Genomic DNA, 23,842 nt, shown 5'->3' with positions numbered 1-23,842 from the left:
AACATGGTCAACATGAGCAAAAGTAGACAAGCAGACACAATGATGACAGAAGGAGACGTAGACATGAACAGATCAGACACTGAATATTAGGGAAATAGAAACAAATAGATCAAATGGGGACTTAAGAGTGGAAGATTCTGGCTGAGAAACATCGAAGGCTTTTGAGGAAACTTGGACAGACCTGATGCAGACAGCATTTAGGAAAAGATTACTTGGTAGTTTGTTCAGCATGGGTTGGAAGAGAAAGAAACTGCAATCAGACTGGCTAGTTAGAAGATTTTTGACCATCAGAAAATAGAAAAGAAAAAGAAAGGAGAGAAACAGGCAGCTTTCTGAAGCAACAGTCTTCAGGACTTGAGGTCTAAAAATGTGGAATGATAAGCCGTGTTAGGACGTCTTATAATGCTTTCCATTCCCAGGTGCTGAGTTTTTTATCTGATTATAGATCCCCACCTGGCCCAATGCTCAGACTCTTCCCAGCTCTTCTCCTCCTCTGGAGGAGTCTTCATTCTGAGTTAACCCAGATTCTGACACCAAAGACGAGTCTTCCTTTAAAGCTTTTTTGTTTAAGGTTTTCCTGTTTGTTTGAGATGGAATCTCACTCACTCTGTTATCCAGGCTGGAGTGCAGTGGTGCGATCTTGGCTCACTGCAATCTCCACCTCCCAGGTTCAGCGATTCTTGTGCCTCAGCCTCCTGAGTAGCTGGGATTACAGGTACATGCCACCATGCCTGGGTAATTTTTGTATTTTTTTGGAGAGACGGGGTTTCACCATGTTGACCAGGCTGGTCTCGAACTCCTGACCTCAAGTAATCCACTCATCTGGGCCTCCCAAAGTGCTGGGATTACAGGCATGAGCCACTGTGCCCGTTCTGCCACAGAAGAGTCTTTCTTGCCAATGTTTTATCTGAAATATCTTTTATTTTTTGCCACTTCACCTCAGATCAAACTCTATTTTGCCTCTTCCTCTAATGCAAACGAACTCTGCGTTGCATTATTTGCAAGGTTCTCAATTTTGGCATTGCTCCTGGATTCTTCTTTAAAATCTTGCTTTCCAATGCTGCCCACCCTGTGAACCAAATCTATCCATTTCTGTACCCACACATTAGAATTTGGGTCCTGCCTCTTATTTTCCTAGGCCTAGAGGAAATTTGAATGCCTTAGATGCAAATCACATTTACATATAAATGGAAATTAAAACATCCTTCTCGAGGCAAGCACTATATTCTTTATTTACCTTAGTGTCTACTATAGCACATAGTACAATGTTTTATAAGATTTTGTCTTTATCACTGATTTTAAGTCATTTATTATGATGTACCTTAGTTTTTCTTGGGGCGTATGTATGTGTTTATCGTGGTTAAAATTCATTAAAATTCTTAGATTTGTGGATATGTTGTTTTCACTAAACTTGGAAATGTTTCGATTGTTTTTTTTTTTTTTTTTCTTGGACTTTAATTCTCTGCCTTTCCAGAACCCTGCCCCACATTTTCTAGCTGCCTCATCATCCTCCAACTCTGATCTTTGTTTTTCCAACTCTAGAGGTTGCTAGGCTCTGTGTGGTTTCCTGCCCTGTGTGCTGATAGTTTGGGAATCTCTTCCAAGAAAGTTGGAGCGATTGCAGGGCTCACTTCATTTGTTTCTCTTCTTTCAGGGTTCACGGTTCTTCTTTGCCTATTGTCAAATACCTGAAAATAGTGTTGCTAATATTTTTCTAGTTTTCTAGTTGTTTATGGTGGAAGATTAAATTCAGTCCTTGTTATGCCATCATGGCTGGAAGCAGAAATCCAGCACAATGCTTTTTAAATAGTGAGTATGCAGTAAATATTTGTTGATAATTTAGCCACTTTCTTTTGTTGAGATATTTCAGTCACCTTAAAAATCCTTTACCAGCTGCAGAGATAGGAGCTTCTATGTGGTATTCACCCCAAAAAAACATTTGTTAGGTAATTACTATGTAATAGGCACAGTACTAAGCACTGGCATATTTCAGCTGAATCCTGAAAACTTAACTTGTAACATCCCACTAAGAAGATTTAAAAGGTTTCACTTTGAAGCACTCAAACCTGAGCAGCCAGTTAGTAACACTTAATGAAGCATCCTTCTGCACATGTTATTGTGTACTAGGAGCTGTCATAATTATTGTAGGGAACAATGGATAATTTATTTATCAAAGGATGCTGGAATGAGTGTCTCGTTGAGATTGGTTCAGGGCAGAGAAGAATTAGCAGCTTATCTATTTGGTGCTGAGAAACCGAGCTGTATTTTATCATCGGTGTATGCCGAAATGAATTATCTGAAGTCTTGTGAAAGCATTACATTACTTTTCTTCTGCCTGTTTTCTTTTTTAAAGAGTTTCACTTGTGTCTCCAATTAATAATTCCTATTAATTTCTTCTATGGAATTTTATGTTTTGATTGTGAACAAAAAAAGCTGTTTTGCAATTTGGCTTTGAAGGTCTTAAAGTATTGAGTGAATTTTATTGAAAAATATTTCAAAAGGAAGGAGAAATACCATAAGAAATTATGCTTAATATTTGTAGAATTTCTTTTTTTTTTTTAAATAAAGGAGAGCCAGGAGTGGTGGTCCACGCCTGTAATCCTAGCATTTTAGGAGGTAGATCTACCAAGCAGGTAGATTGCTTGAGCCTAAGAGTTTGAGACCAGCCTGAGCAACAGGCTCTACAAAACCTGTCTCTACAGAAAATACCAAAACTAGCTAGGTGTGTTCCTGTAGCCCTAGCTACCCAGGAGGCTAAGGTGTGAGGATCACCCAAGCCCAGGAGATTGAGGCTGCAATGAGCCGTGATCACCACTATACTCCTCACGTACCTCTGAAAGATGAATCTATTTAGTCCTAACCAATAAAGGAATGCCTTTTCTTAGATTTAGCAATAGAGATCAGCAGCTTAAATATGACTTTCTGTTGTTGTTTGAAGCTCAGTTATTTCAATATGAGAAAAGAGAGGAAGACTGAAATGAGGAAGACAGAAGGAGGAAAGGCAGGATGGAGTCAAATGTAACATAGCGGGATTTGTAGTTATTATGTATTCTGCTCCTTTATCTGCAAGACTCGCTGTCAGGAGCAAGCAGCTAGTGGCTGTTTAACTTGGTATTCTCTCTACCCCAGCAACATGATCCACTATTCTTAGAACTCCTCATGAAAGTTTTTTGATTTTCTTCTCAGTGTGAGGAGGGAATATACAATTGAAGAAAGAAAGAAACACATGAGCAAATATGCTAATAATTTTTATTGAAGCTAAGGATAAAATATCTGTAAAACTGAAATGTCAAAGGGAAAACCGAGTTTCAGACATAAGAGTATTAGCATACTGCTTTAAGATAAGGTTCGGATTTCTTATTTAAAACTTTGAAGGAGTAAACGTTTTCCTCTCGTCTGAGTGGTTCTGTGTCATATTTTAATGGAAAAATAATTACATTCTGAAATGTTTGTAAGATAATTATGGAGATTTTGGGTAATAGTGCTAAAACATTAATGTCTTGAATCTCAGAGAATTTTTCTTTTCAGTAATTGCCACCTCATATAGACAGTATCACTGGAAACCTTGGAAACCATAGTCTGGGAATGCAGATATTGAAAGAATGAGGCCGGGTGCAGTGGCTCATGCCTGTAATCCCAGCACGTTGGGAGGCTCAGGCAGGCGAATCACCTGAGGTCAGGAGTTCGAGACCAGCCTGGCCAACATGGCAAAACCCTGTCTCTACTAAAAATACAAAAATTAGCCGGGTGTGTTGGCAGGCGCCTGTAATCCCAGCTACTTGAAAGGCTGAGGCACGAGAATCACCTGAACTAGGGAGGTAGAGGTTGCAGTGAACCAAGATAGTGCCACTTCACTTCAGCCTGGGTGACAGAGTAAGAGTCCATCTCAAAAAAAGGAAAAAAAGAAAGGAAGGAAGGAAGAAAAAGGAAGGAAGAAATAGCAACAAAAATCATTGATATCTTATTGCATTGAAAGTAAAGTGTTTTCTCCCCTTTGACCAGGGCTAGAAGAAGATACAAAACAGTTTGAACTGTTAACAAAATCACTATTTGCTTTTTTTTTTTTTTTTTTTGAGACAGAGTCTTGCCCTGTCACTCAGGCTGCAGTGGTGCCATCTTGGCTCACTGCAACCTCTGCCTTCTGGGGTTCAGGGGATTCTCCTGCCTCAGCCTCCCAAGTATCTGGAACTACAATCCTGCACAACCATGCCCAGCTAATTTTTGTATTTTTAGTAGAGACGGAGTTTTGCCATGTTGGCCAGGTTGGTCTTGAACTCCTGAACTCAAGTGATCCACCTGCCTCGGCCTCCCAAAGTGCTGGGATTACAGGTGTGAGCCCCTGGGCCTGGCTGTGAATTGCTGCACTAATTAATGGAATAAGTGTCAGAAAATTTAGAATACAGACTCCTCAGGGAGTCTTCCTAATTGATAGGGACTAAGTTGGCAGAGAGGCCAGATTTAATATCTTGCTTGTGTGTGGCTCTGCTTCCCTGCATCTAAATCAGTCTTCCAGACACTACTGTGGTTAGCTAGAGCACACTGCCTTCCCTGCCAGTTCTGTCACTATGGTTAAAGCAGTTGGAATCAGCTGTGAGCAGCTGCCAGGTTTTAGGAAAGGGCTCTATTTCCTACAGCTTGCTCTGTAGCACAGTAGAAGAATAAGATTCATTTGTATCATGAACATGGGTCTACTTGGCATTTTGAGAATTAATTGCATTATTATTTTTAAATACACTGGTAGTGCTGAATTATTATTTTAAAGATAGAATAGTTATACTTTTTAAATTTTTTTGAGGATAAAGAGTAGGTGTATATATTTATATGCACATGAGCTGCATAGGCATGAAACGTGAACTAAGCACAACCTGGAGACTGAGCTATCCATCACCTCAAACATTTACACTTTGAGTTACAAACAATCCAATTACACTCTTTATTTTAAAATATACAATTACATTGACTATAGTCACCCTGTCGTGCTATCAAAGCATAATCTTATTCTTTTTAAGTATATTTTTTTGTAACAGTCCCCACCTCCCCACTAGGCCTTTACTACCATTCCCAGCCTCTTGTAACTATCCTTCCAGTCTCTATCTTCATGAGTTCAATTGTTTTCATATTAAGATCCTACAAATAAGTGAGAACATGCAATGTTTGTCCGTTTGTGCCTGGCTTATTTTGCTTAAGATTTCCTCCCAGTTCAATCTTGGTGGGTTGTATGTATCCAGGAATTTTTTCATTTCTTCTAGATTTTTCCAACTTATTGGCATATAGTTGCTCATAGTAGCCATTAACAGTCCTTTGAATTTCTGCAGTATCAGTAGTAATGCCTTCTTTTTCATTTCTGATTTTATTTAGGTATTCTCTTGTTTTTCTTAGTCTAGCTAAAGGTTTGTCACTTTTAATTTTTCTGAAAATGAACTTTGTTTCATTGATCTGTTTTTTTTTTCAATTTTATTTCAGCTCTGATCTTTATTATTTCTTCTACTAATTTTGGGTATGCTTTATTCTTGCTTTTGTAGTTCTTTAAGATATACCATTTAACTGTTCATTTGAAGTTTTTCCTCTTTCGATGAAGGCACTTTTAGCTGTAAAATTCCCTTAGTACTGCTTTTACTGTATCCCATGGGTTTTAGTATGTAGCTTTTTCATTATCAATCATTTGTTTCCAGTAATTTTTAAATTTCCTTCTTAATTTCTTCACTGACTCACTGGTTATTCAAGAGAATATTGTTTAATTTCTGTGTATTTATATAGTTTCCAGAATTACTCTTGTTATTTCTAGTTTTATTCATTGTGATGAGAGAAAACAGTCAATAGTTTCAGTTTTTTGAATGTCTTAAGACATTTTTGATACCTAACATATGGTATATCCTTGAGAATGATTCATGTGCTGAGGAAAAGTGTGTATTCTGCAGCTCTTAGATGGAATATTGTGTAAATATCTATGGGATCCATTTGGTCCATAGTGTAGATTAAGTCGGGTGTTTCTTGATTTTCTTTTCAGAAGTTCTGTCCAGTGCTGAAAGTGGGGTGTTGACGTCTCCGGATATTATTTTATCGAGGCCTTTCTTTTCAGCTCCAATAATGTTTGCTTTATATATCAAAATGCTCCCATGTTCGGTGCATTTATATTTAAAGTTTGTTATATGTCTTGTTGCATTGATCCCTTTATCATTATATGGTGATGTTCTTTGTATCTTATAGTTTTTGTCTTGAAATCTGTTTTGTCTGATAAAAGTAGTGATTCCTACTCTTTTTGGTCTTCATTGGCATAGAATATCTCTTTCATCCCTTTTATTCTTGTGTGTTTCAGTCTATGTGTGCGTTTATAGGTGAAGTATGTTTCTTGTAGGCAATAGATCAATGTATCTTGTTTTTTGCCCATTCAGCCAATCTGTGTCTTCGATTAAAGAGTTTAGTCCATTTACATGCAATATTATTATTGAGTAAAGACATACTCTTGTCATTTTGTGATTTGTTTTCTGGCTTTCTCTTACTTCTGTTTCCTCTGTATCATCTTCCTCTAGTGAGGGTGATTGTATCTGGTGATATGATTTGGTTTCTTGCTTTTTTTTTGTATATTCACGTTTTTTGGTTTGAGGTTACCACGAGACGCAAATTCTATCTTACAACCCATTATTTTAAGCTGAGAACAACACTATTTACATAAACAAACACAAAGAAAAGTAATAAAAACTCCATACTTGAACTTCCTCCTTCTGATTTTTATCTTTTTATTGTTTCTATTTATATCTTATTGTACTATGTCTTGAAAAGTCATTGTAGTTATTATTGATTGGTTCATCACATTTAGTCTATTTCAGATAGTAATAGTTTACACAGCACACTTACAGTGTCATATTTTGTGGTTCTCTGTGCACTTACTATTACCAATGAGTTTTGTACCTTTAGATGATTATTCATTGCTCATTAATGCCCTTTGTTTCTGACTGTAGTATTCTTAGCATTTCAGATCTCAGACCAGATTTGAGAGAATTCTCTGGATTACCAGATAGAGATTCATGTTCTCTCCCTTACTTTCTCCCAAACATACAGAGATCTCTCTCTCTGTGCCAAGCCATCTAAAGCTGGGGGTGGAGTGACACAAGCACCCAGTGGCCACCGCTACTCTGACTATGCTGGGTCAGACCTGAAGCCAGCACAGCCCTGGGTCTCTCTCACTCAAGATCTGCTTTAACCACTCCCTGGCGACAGCCTATGTTCACTCAAGGCCCTGGGGCTCTGCAGTCAGCCAGTGGCAAATCCAGCCAGGCCTGTGTCTTTGCCTTTAGGTCAGCAAGGTCCCCCAGCCCCTGGGTGTGTCCCAAAATGCCATCTGCAAGTCAGGGACTAGAGTCAAAAACTTTAGAATTGCAATCAGTTTCCCAGTATTTTATTGAAGATTTTGCATCTATGTTCATCATGGATATTGGCCTGAAGTTTTCTTTTTTTGTTGTTGAGCCTCTGCTGGGTTTTGGTATCAGGATGATGTTGGTCTCATAAAATTATTTGGGAAGGATTCCCTCGTTTTGTATTGTTTGGACGCGTTTCAGAAGGAGTAGTACCAGCTCCTCTTTGTACATCTGGTAGAATTCAGCTGTGAACTCGTCTGGTCCTGGCCTTTTTTTGGTTGGTAAGCTGTTAATCGCCACCTCAACTTCAGTACTTGTTATTGGTTGACTCAGGTTTCAACTACATCCTGGTTTAGTCTAGGGAGGGTGCAAGTGTCCAGGAATTTTTCAGTTTCTTCCAGATTTACTGGTTTATGTGCATAGAGTTGTTTGTAGTAAGCTCCGATTGTAGTTTGTATTTCTGTGGAATCGGTGATGATACTCAAGTTCAGGCCCTTGGGATGGGTGGTTCCCCTCTGGCTAAGGCTCCCTCTCTGGGTGGCCATCGTTGAGTTTGGTTCAGGTTTCCTTTCTGCTTTACCAGGACAGTACAGAGTTCAATGCCACACAATTGCTGTGCTCTGCCTTCCCCAGTTCCCAGAGAAGCTCTCAGCACCATGCCTCGGCTGCTGCTGTTAGGGGTGGTGAGGGGCGGTGTTCTTGATTCGGGATTGTTTTTTTCTATGTCTTCAGTGCTTTTTCAGCAATATGAAGTGAAAACCAGGTATAATGAGGGCTCACCTAATTTTTGGTTTTTATAAAAGTGTTTTTTCTGTGTAGATAGTTAACATGGTGTCCTTGTAGGGGTATGGGGGAGAATTGGTGGAGCCTTCTGTTCCATCTCCTGCTCCACTTCCCCAATTATCTTTCTTTTCTTTTCTCTTTTACATGGTGGTTACTTAGAGTATAGAGAAGCCTATGGTGGACTAGGGCATGGAACTCCAACTTCAAAATAAGAATTAAAACTAAAAATAAACTCCCTCAAGCAAGAGAACCTCAAAGAAAATTCAAAGCAGGGTGTTTTCCCAAGTCACATGGTTCATGATGTAAAAGCCTGAAAAATAAGAATTCCTATTTAGAATTGGCCCAACTTTCTACCCTGCCACAACGTCTATCAGTTGGCAAATGTTGTAGTGTGCCTTATTTTATCTTAATCTAAGTGCACTTAATATCATTACTTAGTTTTTAGGTATCACTTTTCATTTTCAAATCACTTTCCTGCATTAACTAATTGCTGTTACACAGGGTCATTCTGATGGCACATGAGGACAAAGATTGATGGCAGGGTCCCTTAATGTCTTTTTTATAACTGTGTGGCAAGAGAATGAAAGAGTTGAAAGTTAGCATCTTAATAGACAAATATAATGAAGTTTGTTTTTTTCCTCTATAATGTTAAAGGTAATTTTAAAATATTTTCCTCTACCAATTCAAAAATGTACTGAGAATATTAACAAGAAATCATTTATTTTACCAGCTCATCTTGCTTCTAAACTTGATATTTTTAAAATTTTTCCATCATAAGCTATCATTTCCTTACCGCAATTCAAGAAGTGAGAAAAACATTTTTATTTATCAGATAATTTGATTTTAAGGAAATGGCTTTTCTCTCACCTTTTACTCAGGCATTCTCAGGAACTCTGACATTCTACAATTTAATCAGAAACAAGTTATATCTTGGTCTAGACATTACGTGTGAATTGTTGAGCCTCCAATATGTAATACTGCAGGCCCATAAATGTCGTTTTGTAACCTGTAGATTTAAATCTTCAAGCAATACTTTGGATGTCAGAGCAGCACACACTACTTTCTGTGTCTTTCTTTATAACCTGAAAACTAAAGATGATAGCTGGATACAATGGGGAAACACATTACGAAGTAATTTTCTGGGTTGAAATATTTTATTTTGATTGTGTTGTAATTATATTATGGGATTTCCGTAGACTTGAAGATATAATTATAGTATTACGTTGTATAGTTTAGATCTTACAATATTGCTTTACCGAGTGTCAAGTTATATAACCCTTTGTTGTAAGCAGAGAATATTGTCAGTGAGGTTGCTTCCTGAATAATTGCCATCAGATTTTGTACTATTGGAACTTTTAATAAAGTAGCAGTAATTGTACAGCAGGTAATCATGGGACTTTATGTCCCTGAAATCAATTGCTCTCTAATAAAACTTAAAGGACGCTCCTTTATAGGGACTGATTACTTTCCAGATCTTTGCCTGTCTTTCTCTTCCTCTTGTCCTTCCTTCTTTTTCCTTTTTTTCTTTCTTCCTTCCTTTAAGAAGAAAAGAGAGAAAAGGATGAGAGAGCAGGGAGGACATAGAAATACTGTTCTATAAATAAGAGGTAATAGAAAAGTCAAGTGATCAGGAAAGGCAAGACTCAAGATAAATTAGGGGCTTGGTCTGGGATTGAGGGTATAGGGGCAGAAAGGTAGTTGGTAATAGGAAGAACCCCAGACCTGGACCTGTGGTGCACATCGCAGTGAGGCTTAGTAGAAAAGACAGAGGCGGTAGTACAGGGTAGGAGAGTTGATGGCCAAACAGGACTGGGTTTAATTTCATCTCCACCCCCAATTAGCTTCGTGCCCTTGAGCAAGTTGGCTTTCAGACCACTATCTTCTCATTAGGAAACCTGGAATAATTTACCCTAAGATTATTAGAGGGTGAGAACACCCAGAGTGGTGCTTGAACATGGGAGGGAGTCAATAAATAATCCTAATAATTATTAAAAGTAGTCATAGGTCAAAGAGAAATCCATATGGGGGATTAGCAAGAAACACACTGTTGGGGCCCAGAAAATGATACCCAAAAATGAAAACCTCAGAAGCAAAGTCTCTCTCTGACCTTCTCCTGCCCATCTGTCTCTCCTGCTCATTCTTTCCTGAGTCAGGTCATAGAAACTAGAACTCTTTTTCCCCAAAGGTAGCTGTGTAGTCCAAAAACGTTATTCTAACATTCCCCCACCTTTTTATGTAACACCTGACCATAAGGGAATGACATCCCTTGTTCTAAAGTGGTCCTACCCAGGAGAAAGGAATGCCGCACAGAGAAGCCAAGAAGAATCTGAGCAGACAAGCCTTGCTGGGTTTCCCCACTCAGTCTATTTCCATTAGCTCATACTCCTTTTTTCCAATCACATTTTTACATGGCTGTCCCTGCGTCATAGAACCTAAGTGTAAAAATGGACAGTGTTTTGTGTATCTTTGGGTTTTCATTCTGGATATTCCTGTGTCATGTAAATCTATGATCAAACGAACTTCTTGTGCTTTTCTCTTGTTAACCTGACTTTGGTAATAGGGATGCTGGCCATGGTCCTTATCATGAGGAGAGAAGGGGTCACTGCCCTCTCTGCCCTTATAACACCAACCAGGTAAATTCTAGGCAGAGTGAAGAGACAGACCATCTCAGCCTTCCACAGCACTTTTGTGTTTCACGACACACTTCCCAGTGAATTAATTATTCTGTGAGCCAGCTCTGCTGTTCCCATTCCTGAATATCTCCTTTGTATCCCATTCTCTCCTTTTTTTAATCTTAGAAATTAAGTTCTGCTATTAGCAGGATGCCAGTATCAAAGGTCCGTTAAACTCATTTACATTAACGAAGTAGAAGCTTAAGAGGAGCCTAAAACTGGTATTGACTGACGCAAAGGATGTACATCATTAGTAACAGAAATTTTAAGAACCACTTGAGGAAGCTGATGAAGAATAATTTCTTACTCCAAAATTACCTGTGGCTGGAGGTTTATCACCTAAGTTCCTCAGATCTATTATGGTTGAGCTTTGAGTATAGTGCAGAGGTTCTCAAAATCTTGATATTTTATAAAAAAGTTTTCATGTGCATGCATATCTTTCTGATGGAGAGGCTCTATAGTTTCATCAGATTCCCAAAGGGAAAATTTGACCTCCCAAATTTTATGAGCTATGGATTAATATACCCTCTAGAGCATAAAATGGTGGCAATACTTGCGTTCTAGTGCTTTGCTACTTTAATTCTCAGAGAGCAGCAGCAGCACCTGGGAATGTGAGAAATGCAGAATCTCAGGTTTACATTGAATGAGAATCTGCATTTTCACACGGTGATTTGTGTGCATGTTAAAAGTTGAGAAACCATGTTCCGGTAGTCAACAGATCAGGCCCTGTATTCTGAATTCGTACTCTGGCTCTGCCAAACACTAGTGTTCTAAGCTTCAATTTATAATATTGCCTGTCATAGAACATTAAATGACACCAAACTCAGAGTTAATCTCAGTTTTTCAGACTTAAGTTTGATAATTACTTGCTGACTTTGGCAAAAATCACTGAAACTGTGTGGATGAGTCTATTTCTTCACCTGTGAGATATAGAAGTCGATGAGCTCGTTTTCAGCTTTCGGTTCTGGGGTTTCCCTTTTGTTTCCCACACAGGTGATTTGTCATGGCTCTCATGTATTAAAACACTTTTCAATGTTCACCAAGTTTCTCTTAAACCCTGAAAGTCACACTTTCTTTCTTCTCTGAAATTCTACTATACATTTTGTATTATTCAATTTATCACTTTATGATGTGCTAAAATATTCTCTAATTGTTTGATTTACATGTTTTTTTCTCCCAAGTTTGGGTCCATATAATTGAAGTCCAGGCTGTGTCTGTTTCTTTTATTATCTGTATCATAGACAGAACACATAATAGATGCCCAATAAATCTTTGAGGATTGAATGCCGTGTTTTGAGAGACGATATCTGTAAATGACACGCTGAATAGTCTCAATGTCATTAATTTAGTTATAAATTGGTTGTGTTAAGCCATTTATTTCCTAGGGAGATAGCTACGAAATTTTCTAAATCAAGCTATTTACATATCAATATGAGCTCCTGAATAAATCCTAGTTACCTTTAGAAACAACCCAATTGAATAGGTCAGAAGAAAAGGAATGCATCGAGCTATTTTTCTGTTTCTCAGAACTTTCTTGCCTTTAATAACTGTTTGGAAATGCATAAATACCTATGTGTGCATGTGCATATATACGTACACATTACATAAATATGGGTGTATATATACTCCATATGCATATATATACACACACACACAAAGCAAATTAAGTTATTACTTAATTACATCAGGGATGCTCTTTTTATGAAGCAGAAATGTATTCTCACAGTTCTGGAGACTGGGAGTTAAAGATTAAGGCACTATCAGATTTGCTGTCTGGTGGGGACCTACTTTCTACTTCCTAGATGGTGCCTTCCAGCTATGCCCTCACATAGTGGGAGGGGCAAACAAGCTTCCTTGGACCTCCTTTATAAGGGGAATCATCCCATTCTTGAAGGTTCTACTCTCCTGACCTGTCAAAGTTTCTGTCTCCTTGTATCATCACCTTGTGGGTTAAGATTAAAACGTATGAATTAGGTGGTTATGGGGGTAAAGAGGAGGCCAGACATACAAATATTCAGACCATAGCAGTGCTGGTTAGGAACTGTGAAGGTTCTAAACTTTTATGTTATTTTCAAGTTAGCTATTAACAAATTAGCCTGCCATTTCCAGCATAATGAGCAATACAAATATTGTGATGCTTACTTGGAGAGAGAAATTTAAAAAGTCTTGCAATGACAGAGAACATAAGACTTCCATGTCAGAGAGAAAAAAAGACTCTTATTCTCAGGAAAGCAAGCAGCATAAATATCATTACATTTATTTCAGTTCTGCTGGCCATCAAGTCCACAGAGGTAATGCAGACGGGTCCAGATAAATCCCTGCATATGCACTGTATTCCATCACAGCAAAGGAACCTCAAACCTAAGGAATCTGAATCTTTGCTGGTGGACAGGAGGCATGCCTAACTTTTTCTCCAGAGGAAGATATTATCTTTTTATATTGGGCAAAGGGAGACACTATCTCTACATTCTATGGCCGTTTGCTATGCAAGCAAAATTATTCGAAAAGATAATCCAGAACAAAGGACAGTGAGTGCTTAGCTTCACAAGAAGTGCAGAAATGCTAGCAATCCATTGAGAATTGACTCCCAGACTGTGTTACCCCTGATTTTACATAGTAAATTGATCAGAAATATTTCTGAGCCATTCTACTAAAAGAACTTCCCTTAAGCTTTATGAAGCAACAACATCCCTCTTTGTGTGGGGCAGGAATTGGATCTTGAGGTCAAATCAGAAATCCTCCAACTGTGAGACACAAATAATTGCGTACAATGCCAAAGAGAACTTCTGCCTAACCACAGAGGGCATGGTGGTTTCAAGCTGATCAAAGAGCAGCTATGGCTATTGATTGGCCTTTCGGAGCCTGTGGATCTGAGAGTAATGGAAAGGTCTCCTGACAAAAGGTAGTAGGACCTTTATCCTTGCTTGGAAAGTGTGAATTTGCTTCACAGCGTCTGGCACTGGTTCACCAGGAATGCAGGAAGAGCCACTTTGATCTGAGCTTGAGGCTGTGTTTGTGAATCCTGGCCATTTCACTCTCCAACATTTTGGATCAGTCAAAATTTAAATTAACCATTGTTTAGGCCCGAGCTGGACCTTTGGGGAAGGCAGATGGTTGATAAGCTCCTGTTTGCTTGCCTCAGACCCAGGAGGAGGAAGATAGGAATTTGGCCAAATTACTCCTCTTACATCTTTAGAACCCCATATGATTATTGTGATTAATATTGTTCTGTGCCATTTGTTCCAATTAAAAAAAAATTCAAGGTATTCCTAGAGTGGGAGAATGTAAAAATGTAGAATTTCCTGTAACTTCTCAATGGAATTCTTTTGTGGGAGGTGGGAGAAGGGGTTTGGGAGGTGTTTTTTAAGTGTCAGTTTGTATCATCATAATTTGAGTTTAATTTTTAACTTTATGCATTAAAACAGCCCCATTTTACTAACATCTTGTGAAGAATCAACTAAAGATTGTTTCTCTCTCTCTCTTTTTTTTTGATCAGTTACTTACAATGCATCTTTAGATGCTATCATTTCCAGTACAACCAGCAATATAAATACTGTGGTGCTGGCTTGGAGAGAGAAATAAAAAAAGCATCTTAATATGACATCCTTCAACATTGCCCAGGGCATTCATGCTCTCGATTACCACTCTCGACTCAATTTAATCGGTATGTGAAACAAATCATAACTATGAGGGTCCCATGAATAGTCTGGGATGCATATTTTTATGCATGGAGCCTTCTCCGCCTTGTGGCTTTATTGCTAGAGACCATCTTGAGCAGCTCACAGTTGTTGCCTGAAAAATGTCTGATAATGATGCATCATGATGTGCAGTGTGTATGAACTACATTGGGGTAAAAATAGGAGAAAGTGCCCAATGCCTTAATGAGTCTTTTTATTACAATTGGTGAAGGGTGTAAAATGATACAGGGAAGGAAGACAGTTTGTGCAGCATCTGCCATTCTGCTGTCTTCCTAACACTACCAAATGCTCCACCCAAACAAATGCATTTGATTGCTGCTACTACAGCTACCGCTAACAGTGCATGCACACGCGCGCGCACACACACACATCTGTACACAAGAAAACTGCAAAATGTAGAATGTTTTTCAATTACCTTTCAGAATACAATCTCTAATGATTTTTGAAAAATTTCAGATTATCCTAAGTTTGTTTTCTAGAGGAGAGTTCTTTTGATGTAAAAAGCATATTTTAGCTGAGGAAACATAAAATTTCTCAGGCATTAACTATTTAAAAATTTAGACATTGTGAAAGCTGATAATTTGATATACATATATAATATTAGTTCAAACATTATAAAAATGAGGTATAGATGTACTATTGAAAAATTACAGAGCATGCACATGGCCTACAGAATGGGTCTTATTAAATCACATTCAATAGTTGTCATTCATATAAAGATATTAGCTAAAGAGCTGTGTTTATAAAATTCCCAAAAATAATGCATGACAATCACAGCAACAGATACCTTGAAAATGAATTCATGAATATGCCAACTTCAAATCTTCAAGGAGTACTGTGGCTTTATTACAAAAGGCTAGAGAAGTTGGTGACTCAGTTTAGCAAGGACTCAAATAGCAACTGTTTAATTTATTGATTGGTTAATTATTTCAATCTCTGTATAATAAGTACTTTGTATCTGCTATAATGCTGGAAAAAATAAGGATGAATAAATTCAGCTCCACGATTGGCCCTAAACTAGGAAGCCACAAAGAGTATTATCTTGTATTGAATAGGTACAGTATTTCCTGCTCTTGAAGAGCTCCGTAAATATAACTGATCGATGTTCAAAAATATCTTATTCTATTAATAAAGCAGGTCAAAAGTGTATTTGTGCCGCTTGTTTGCTTGCACATACAGTTGTGTTTTGCTTAATGATGGGGATAGAAAGGCATCATTAGGTGATTTTCCATTGTGTGAACATCATAGAGTGTTCTTACACAAAGAGATGGTGTAGCCTACTACGCACCTAAGCTGTATGTTACAGCCTGTGACTCTGAGGCTACAAACCTCTACAGCATGTGACTTACTGGCTACTGTAGGCAACGGTAACACAATGGTACTTATTTATGTATCTAAACATATAAGAGGTACAGTAAAAACACCATATTATAGTCTATGGGACCACAGTTGTGTATGCTGTGTTGTCTGAAATGTTATTATGAAATGCATGACTGTACTTAATCATTTACATGGCAGTGAAATTCATTTGTTTCTTTATACCTTTTAATCAATATGTGAACTTTCAACATTGTTTCTGTTCTTTCTTACTCCTAGGATAACTTTAACTGTGCCTACATTTCTAGGCTAAGCTGGCTGGAGAGAGAAATATCAGGACTAGGAAGAAAGATTCTGTCCCCTCCTGGTTGGACTGTTGGTTGTTTTTTAAATGGGACTATATTTTTTCTCTCACCTCATGCATAGCCTTTTCTCCTTTACAATTTTTTCCCCCTACTCCCTCCATTTCAACTATTTCTATTGACAGAACTCATGCCCCATTAGCCTGGTCTAGTTAGACGTGCATTAGTCAACCTACAGTTGACATTTGTCAACGTACAAGTTACGTGGAAAACTTACTTCACAAAGAAAATGCTGTGGGATATTCATGCTATTAAAAAGATTTTTTTTTCTAATTCTGATTAGCAACTGCTGGCATTAACAATAAAGTTTGCCTTTGGAATCCCTATGTTGTCTCTAAACCAGTGGGTGTCCTTTGGGGCCACTCAGCCAGTGTAATAGCTGTCCAATTCTTTGTGGAAAGAAAACAACTTTTCAGCTTCTCCAAGGATAAAGTAAGTAACATTGTGCCTTTAATTTACTTAGTTTTGCTTCCCCAGTGCCTACCCACATCAACTCTGGGATCTGAATTTCTCTGAGAGATCATGTCAGTTTTTAAAATATACTGGCTAGCCACTTACGTTTTTGGAAATCTATATTTGGAAAAGGTGTTGGTTGACAGTTGCTTAACAGTAGTCCTAGGCAACTGGGCAAAGTATTTCATTAAATTTTTTTCAAATCATGTACTCAGGGATTTAATTTTTACTGGGCTCTCAATTTGTCACACCTTAACAGCTTCCAGTGTTCTCACAAATTGTACAGAAAAAACAAATGAGATGATGAAATGTTGCTTTGATAAGATTATGACCAGGCATAGACAATTAGCTATTATTGCTTTGATACTGAAGAGACTCAGTAAATTAGAAATTGAAGTTAATCTGAAGAATATCAAGCACATTAAGAACCTTTTAATTAAACGTATCAGTTCATTTGTTTTATGATATTCGTGGGATATTTTAAATATGGTGGAAAAAACATGGAGCCATAGAGCCCAGGCTGAATCCTGACAACACCATTTATTACTTATATTCACTTAGGCAAATTTCTTAATCTCTAAGAGTCTTTTGTTTTTTGGTAAGGCTTCTATCTTACTTAATGCCCAACTTAAAGATTCAGTTAACAGGATAGATTTCAAGAGAGTTGGTTATGAAGAGGAGGGTGTGTATAAAGTGTATTGATGATAGTCTTTGACGCTCTGAATATAAATTTTTGTTCTATGCTAAAATATATGCATATATAAATTACATAGAAATTCATCTAAATTCTACCAAATTTACATATTTTGCTGTATTACCTAGCATGTAAACTTTTTCTTAAACTTCAATAATCAACTGCCAATTCGTGTTGATTTTACCATCAAAATATGTTTATCAGCTTCACCTCTCCATCTCAGCTGCTACTGCACTAATTCAAAATCTTCTTTTCCCCAAAATACTGCAAAGGTTTTATAATATATCTCTCTACTTTCAGACTGATCTGACTCTAATCTGCCCTCCATTCTGCTAATTTGCAAGTAGTTTGCTGGAAAACTCTTCAGTCTTTCTGCCTCTATTTAAATATGAACTCTAAAATTCTTAAACTTTTGTACAAAGCTCCCCCCATCTACTGGCCCCACTTTACTTCCTGCTTTTCTCTTTCAAATTCATTTAATGCTCCAGTCATACGATTATCTTTTCTCACCATGCAGTTTCATGGCTTTGCAACATGCTCTTCCTTCTGCCTTCAATTCCCTCTCTTCTATTAATTGGAAGATGCCTATTGATCCTCCACATTTCAGACTTTTTGAAGTTTCTTATGCAGACATAGGTGTTTCTTTCGGTGTGCTGTGTTGAAATTGTTAGTTTGCTTTCTTATGAAGCCTCAAGTAATGAAAATGTAAAATAGGGGTAGAGCAAGATTGTGGAATAGAAGGCCCCACCAATGGTGCCCCCGACAGGAACACCAAATTTAACAACTATCTACACACACGCAAAAGCACCTCATAAGAACCAAAAATCAGGGTGAACACTCACAATACCTGGTTTTAACTTCACGTCACTGAAAGGCACTGAAGAGGGTAGGAAATACAGCCTTGAATTGCCAATGCCACCCCTTCCCTTTTCCCATCATTGTGCCTGTGTACATGGACCAGAAGGACTGCAACTTCTAGGTGAGTCATCGTGCTTGAGATGGGCTATGAGCCAGTAGACTCGGGGAAGAATGGGGGAACATGACTCACTGAGACACCAGCCAGCGCAGCTAAAGGAGTGCTTGTACCACAACTCCCCAAACCCCAGGCAGCACAATTCACAGCTTCAAAAGGGACCCCTTTCTTCCACTTGAGAAGAGGAAAGGAATAAGTAAAGAGGACTTTTGTCCTGCATCTTGGATACCAGCCCAACCACAATAAGACAGGGCCCTGGTCAGAATTATGAGGCCCCCATTCCAGGTCTTAGCTCTCAGATAACATTTCTAGACATACCCTGGGCCAGAAGGGAACCTGCTGCCTTAAGGGAAGGACCCAGTCCTGGAAGAACCCATCACCTGTTGACTAAAGAGTCCTTGAGCTCTAAATAACCAGCAGCGATATCCAGATAGTATACATGGAACTTGGGTGAGACTTGGAGATGTGTCGACTTCCGGTGAGACATGGAATATTACTATCTGTGGTGGCTACAGTGAGACGCTTCTATTTGAGAAAAGCTGAAGTAAAGTAACGGCAACTTTGTCTAGCACCTTAAGTACCAGATCAACCACAGTAGGATAGATCACCAAGTGGGTCTGTGATTTTAGGCACTGGCCCTTGGACAGCATTTCTCGACATGCCCTGGGCCATAGGGGAGCCCACTGCCCTGAAGAGTGAGTCTCAGGCTTGGCAGACTTCACCACAAGCTAACTGAAGGTCCCTTAAGCCTTAAGTGAACAATGGAAGTAGCCCAGCAGTTCTCCTATGGGCCGGTGGTGGTGGTGGTCATGAAATGAGGCTCCTCTGCCTGTAAAAAGGGGAGGGAAGAGCGGGAAGAACTGCATTTTGTGGTTTAAAATATCTTCTGACAGATACTCTAAATCATCTCTCTCAAGTTCAATGTTCCACAGATCTCTAGGGCAGGGGCAAAATGCCATAAGTCTCTTCGGTAAAGCATAGGAAGAGTGACCTTTGCTCCAGTTCCCAATAAAGTTCTCATCTCCATCTGAGACCACCTCAGCGTGAACTTTGTTGTCCATATCACTATTAGCATTTTGGTTAAAACAATTTTACAAGTCTCTAGGAAGTCCCAATGTTCCAATTAGATCTTGTGACAATTCCCTCACTACCATGTGAACAGCATGGGGGAACCTCCCCCAGGATCCAGTCACCTACAACTAGGTCCCTCCCTTGGATGTGCGTATTACAATTTGAGATGAGACTTGAGTGGGAACACAGAGCCCAACCGTACTAGATAACTACAAATAAGACAGTGGAGACTACAATAAATACCTAACTCTTCAATGCCAAGACACCAAAGAGCAGCTGCTATCAACATCAAAACCATCCAGAAAAACATGACCTCACAAAACGAAGCAAATAAGGCACAATAACACATCCTGGATAAACAGAGATATGTGACCATTTAGATGGAGAATTTGAAATAGCTGTGTTGAGGAAACTCAAAGACATTCAGGATAACACCAAGAAGGAATTCAGAATTCTATCAGAAAAATTTAACAAACAGATTAACATTATTTTAAAAAATCAAGCAGAAATATTAAAGTTGAAAAATGTAATTGACAAACTAAAGAATGTGTCAGAGTCTTAATAGCAGAATTGATCAAGCAGAAGAAATTAGTGAGCTTGAAGACAGGATATTTAGAAATGCAGTCAGAGCAGGCAAAAGAAAAAAAATGAAGCACACCTACAAGATCTACAAAATAGCTTCAACAGTGCAAATCTAACAGTTATTGGACTTAAAGAGGAGGTTGAGAGAGAAACAAGGTAGAAAGTTTATTGGAAGGGATAATAACAGAGAACTTCCTAAACCTAGAGAAACATATCAATATCCAAGTACAAGAGGGTTATAGAACAGCAAGCTGATTTAACCCAAGATTAACTCGAGGCATTTAATAATCAAACTCCCAGGTTCATGGATAAAGAAAGAATTCTAAAAGCAGCAAGATAAAAGAAACAAATAACATAAAATGGAGCTTCACTATGTCTGGCAGCAAAATTTTCAGTGGAAATCATACAGGCCAGGAAAGAGTAGCATGACATATTTAAAGCTGAAGGAAAACAGCTTATATCTGGCAAAAATATCCTCCAAACGTGAAGGAGAAATAAAGACTTTCCCAGACAAACAAAAGCTGAGGGGTTTCATCAATACCAGACCTGTCCTAGAAGAAATGCTAAAAGGAGTTATTCAATCTGAAAGAAAGGAATGTTAATGAGCAATAAGAAATCATCTGGCCAGGCATGGTGGCTCATGCCTGTAATCCCAGCACTTTGGGAGGCTGAGGCAGGTGGATCATAAGGTCAAGAGATTGAGACCATCTTGGCCAACATGGTGAAATGCTGTCTCTACTAAAAATACAAAAATTAGCTGGGCATGGTGGTGTGCACCTGTAATCCCAACTCGGGAGGCTGTGGCAGGAGAATTGCTTGAACCCAGGAGGTGGAGGTTGCAGTGAGCAGAAATCATGCCACTGCACTCCAGTCTGGTGACAGAGCAAGACTCTGTCTCAAAAACACACGCAAAGAAATCATCTAATGGTACAAAACTCACTGGGTGTTAGTAAGTACACAGAAAAACCACAGAATATAACACTATAACTGTGCTCTGTAAACTATTCTTATCTGATGTAGAAAGATTAAATGAACTAATCAAAAATAACTACAACAACTTTCAAGACATAGATAATAAAATATAAACAACAGAAAGTTAAAAAGTGGGAGGACAAAGTTAAAATATAGTCTTTATTAGTTTTCTTTTTGCTTCTTGGTTTATGAAAACGGTGTTAAGTTGCTATCAGTTTAAAATAATGGATTATAAGATTATAAGATAGTATTTTCATGCTGCATGGTAACCTCAAACCAAAAAACATACAATGAATACACAAAAATACAAAGCAAGAAGCTGAATCATATCACCAGCGACAATCACCTTTACTATAAGGAAGACAGGAAAAAAAGAAGGAATAGACCACAAAACACCCAGAAAACAAGTAACAAAATGGCAGGAGTAGGTCCTTACTTATCAGTAACATTGAATGTAAATGGACTAAACTCTCCAGTCTAAGGACATAGAAGAGTGATTGGATAAAAACAAAACCAAACAAACGAACAACAACAACAACAAGAAAAAAACAAGACCCAATTGTCTGTTGCCTACAAGAAATGCACTTCACCTCTAAAGACAAAGACTGAAAGTAGAGGAAGAGGGAGTCATATTCCATGCCAATGGAATACAAAGAAGGGCAGGAGTCGTTATAATCATATCAGACTACATACGTTTCAGGCCAAACCTATAAAAGACAAAGAAATCATTACATAATGATAAATGAGTCAGTTCAGCAAATGAATATAACAATTGTAAATATATGTGTAACCAAAATGAGAGCACCCAGATATATAAAGCAAATATTATTAAATAGAGATAGACCACAATACAGCAACAGCTGGAGACTTCAACATCTGTTTTTCAGCATCAACAAGATCTTCCAGACATAAAAACCAACAAAGAAACATCATATTTTACACTATAGGAAAAATGAACCTAATAGATATTTATAAAACACTTCATCCAACTGCTGCAGAATACAAAATCTTTTTCTGACTACATGAATCATTCTCAAAGATAGACCATATGTTAGGTCACGAAACAAGTTTAAAACATTAAAAAAATTTAAATAATATCAAGCATCTTCTCTGATCATAATGGACTGAAACTAGAAATCAATAACAATTTTGAAAACTGTACAAAAAAATGTAAATTAAACAATATTTTCCTGAATGACCAGTGTGTCGATGAAGAAACTAAGACAAAAATTGAAAAATTACTTGAAACAAATGATAATGGAAACATAGCATATCAAAACCTATGGGATACAGGGAGAGCAGTAGTAAAAGGGAAATTTATAGCTATCATCAAAAAAGAGGGAAAACTTCAAAAAACCTAATGGTGCCTCTTAAAAGAAGTCGAAAAACAAGACCAAACGGCATGCCAAATCTGTAGAAGAAAGGAAATAATAAAGATCAGAGCAGAGATAATTGAAATTGAAATGAAGAAAGAATACAAAGATCAATGAAAAGAAAAGTTGGTTTTGGAAAAGATAAAATTGACAAACCTTTAGCCAGACTATGAAAAAAAAAAACCCAAATAAATAAAAGTACAGATGAAAAATAATACGTTATTATGGACACCACTGAAATTCAAATGATTATTAGTGGCTACTATGAGCCACTATCTGTTATTAACTTGAAAAATCTGGAAGAAATAAATTCCTAGACATATACATACTATCAAGATTGAACCACAAAAAATTTCAAAACCTGAACAGACCAATAACAAGTGATGAGACTGAAGCCATAGTAAAAAGCCTCTCAACAAAGAAAAGCCCAGGACCCAATGGCTTCACTGCTAAATTTTATCAAACATTAAAAGAAGAACTAGTACCAATCCTACTCAAACTATTCCACAAAGTAAAGGAAGAAGGAATCCTTTCAATCTCATTCTACGAAGCGATTATTACTCTGATACTAAAACCAGACAGACACATCAGAAAACTACAGGCTAAGACTCCCTCATGAACATTGATGCAAAAATCTTCACCAAAGTACTATCAATCCAAATTCAGCAATACATTAAAAAGATCATTTATTATGATCTAGTGGGTTTTATCCTATGGATGCAAGAATGGTTCAACATATGCAAATCAATGTGATACATAATATCAGTAGAATGAAGGACAAAAACTAAATGATAATTTCATTGATGCTGAAAAAGCTTTTGATACAATTCAACATCTCTTCATGATTAAAAAGCTCAAAAAATTTTGATATGGAAGAAACACAACATAATAAAAGCCATATATAAAAGACTAACAGCTAGTATCATATTAAAATGGGAGAAAACTGAAAGCCTCCCATCTAAGATCTGGAACACAAGAATGCCCACTGTTACTCAATATAGTACTGTAAGTTCTAGCTAGAATAGTCAAACAAGAGAAAGGTAAAAAGGGCATCTAAATTTCAAAGGAAGAAGTCACATTATCCTTATTTGCAGATAATAAAATCTTATATTTGGAAAGACCTTAGGACTCTACCAAAGAAGATTAGAACTGGTAAGCAAATTCAGTAAAGTTGCAGAATACAAAATCAACATAATCAGTTGCATTTCTATATGCCAACAACAAACAATCTGAAAGTCAAGAAAGTAATCCCATTTACAGTAGCTACAAATAAAATTAAATACCTAGGAATGAACTTAACCAAAAAAGTAAAAGATTTCTACAATGAAAAGTATAAAACATTGATGCAAGACATTGAAGAAGCTACAAAAAATGGAAAGATATTCCATGTTCATGATTTGAAAGAATAAATATTGTTAAAATGTCCATATTACCCAAGCAATCTACAGATTTAATTCAATCCCTATCAAAATACCAATGATATTTTTCACAGAAATAGAAAAAACAATCCTAAAATTTATGTGGAATCATAGAAGAC

General features: G+C 37.6%; 1 protein-coding gene across 1 annotated transcript in view; it reads left to right on the top strand.

Annotated features, from left to right (window-relative positions):
• Nucleotides 1-23,842, top strand: part of WDR49 (WD repeat domain 49) — a 139,180-nt gene that overhangs the window by 29,283 nt on the left and 86,055 nt on the right. The window contains 2 exon segments of the mRNA XM_064378521.1: nt 14,307-14,474; nt 16,471-16,619. Of these exon segments, the coding sequence (XP_064234591.1) occupies nt 14,307-14,474; nt 16,471-16,619 (317 nt within the window).

This window comes from Aotus nancymaae, unplaced genomic scaffold (genome assembly GCF_030222135.1).
Source record: "Aotus nancymaae isolate 86718 unplaced genomic scaffold, 86718_ANA_hifiasm-v0.15.2.pri h1tg000019l, whole genome shotgun sequence".
Classification (NCBI taxonomy): domain Eukaryota; kingdom Metazoa; phylum Chordata; class Mammalia; order Primates; family Aotidae; genus Aotus; species Aotus nancymaae.
The sequence above is the reverse complement of the archived record's forward strand: the minus strand, read 5'-3'. Positions and strand labels throughout refer to the sequence as shown.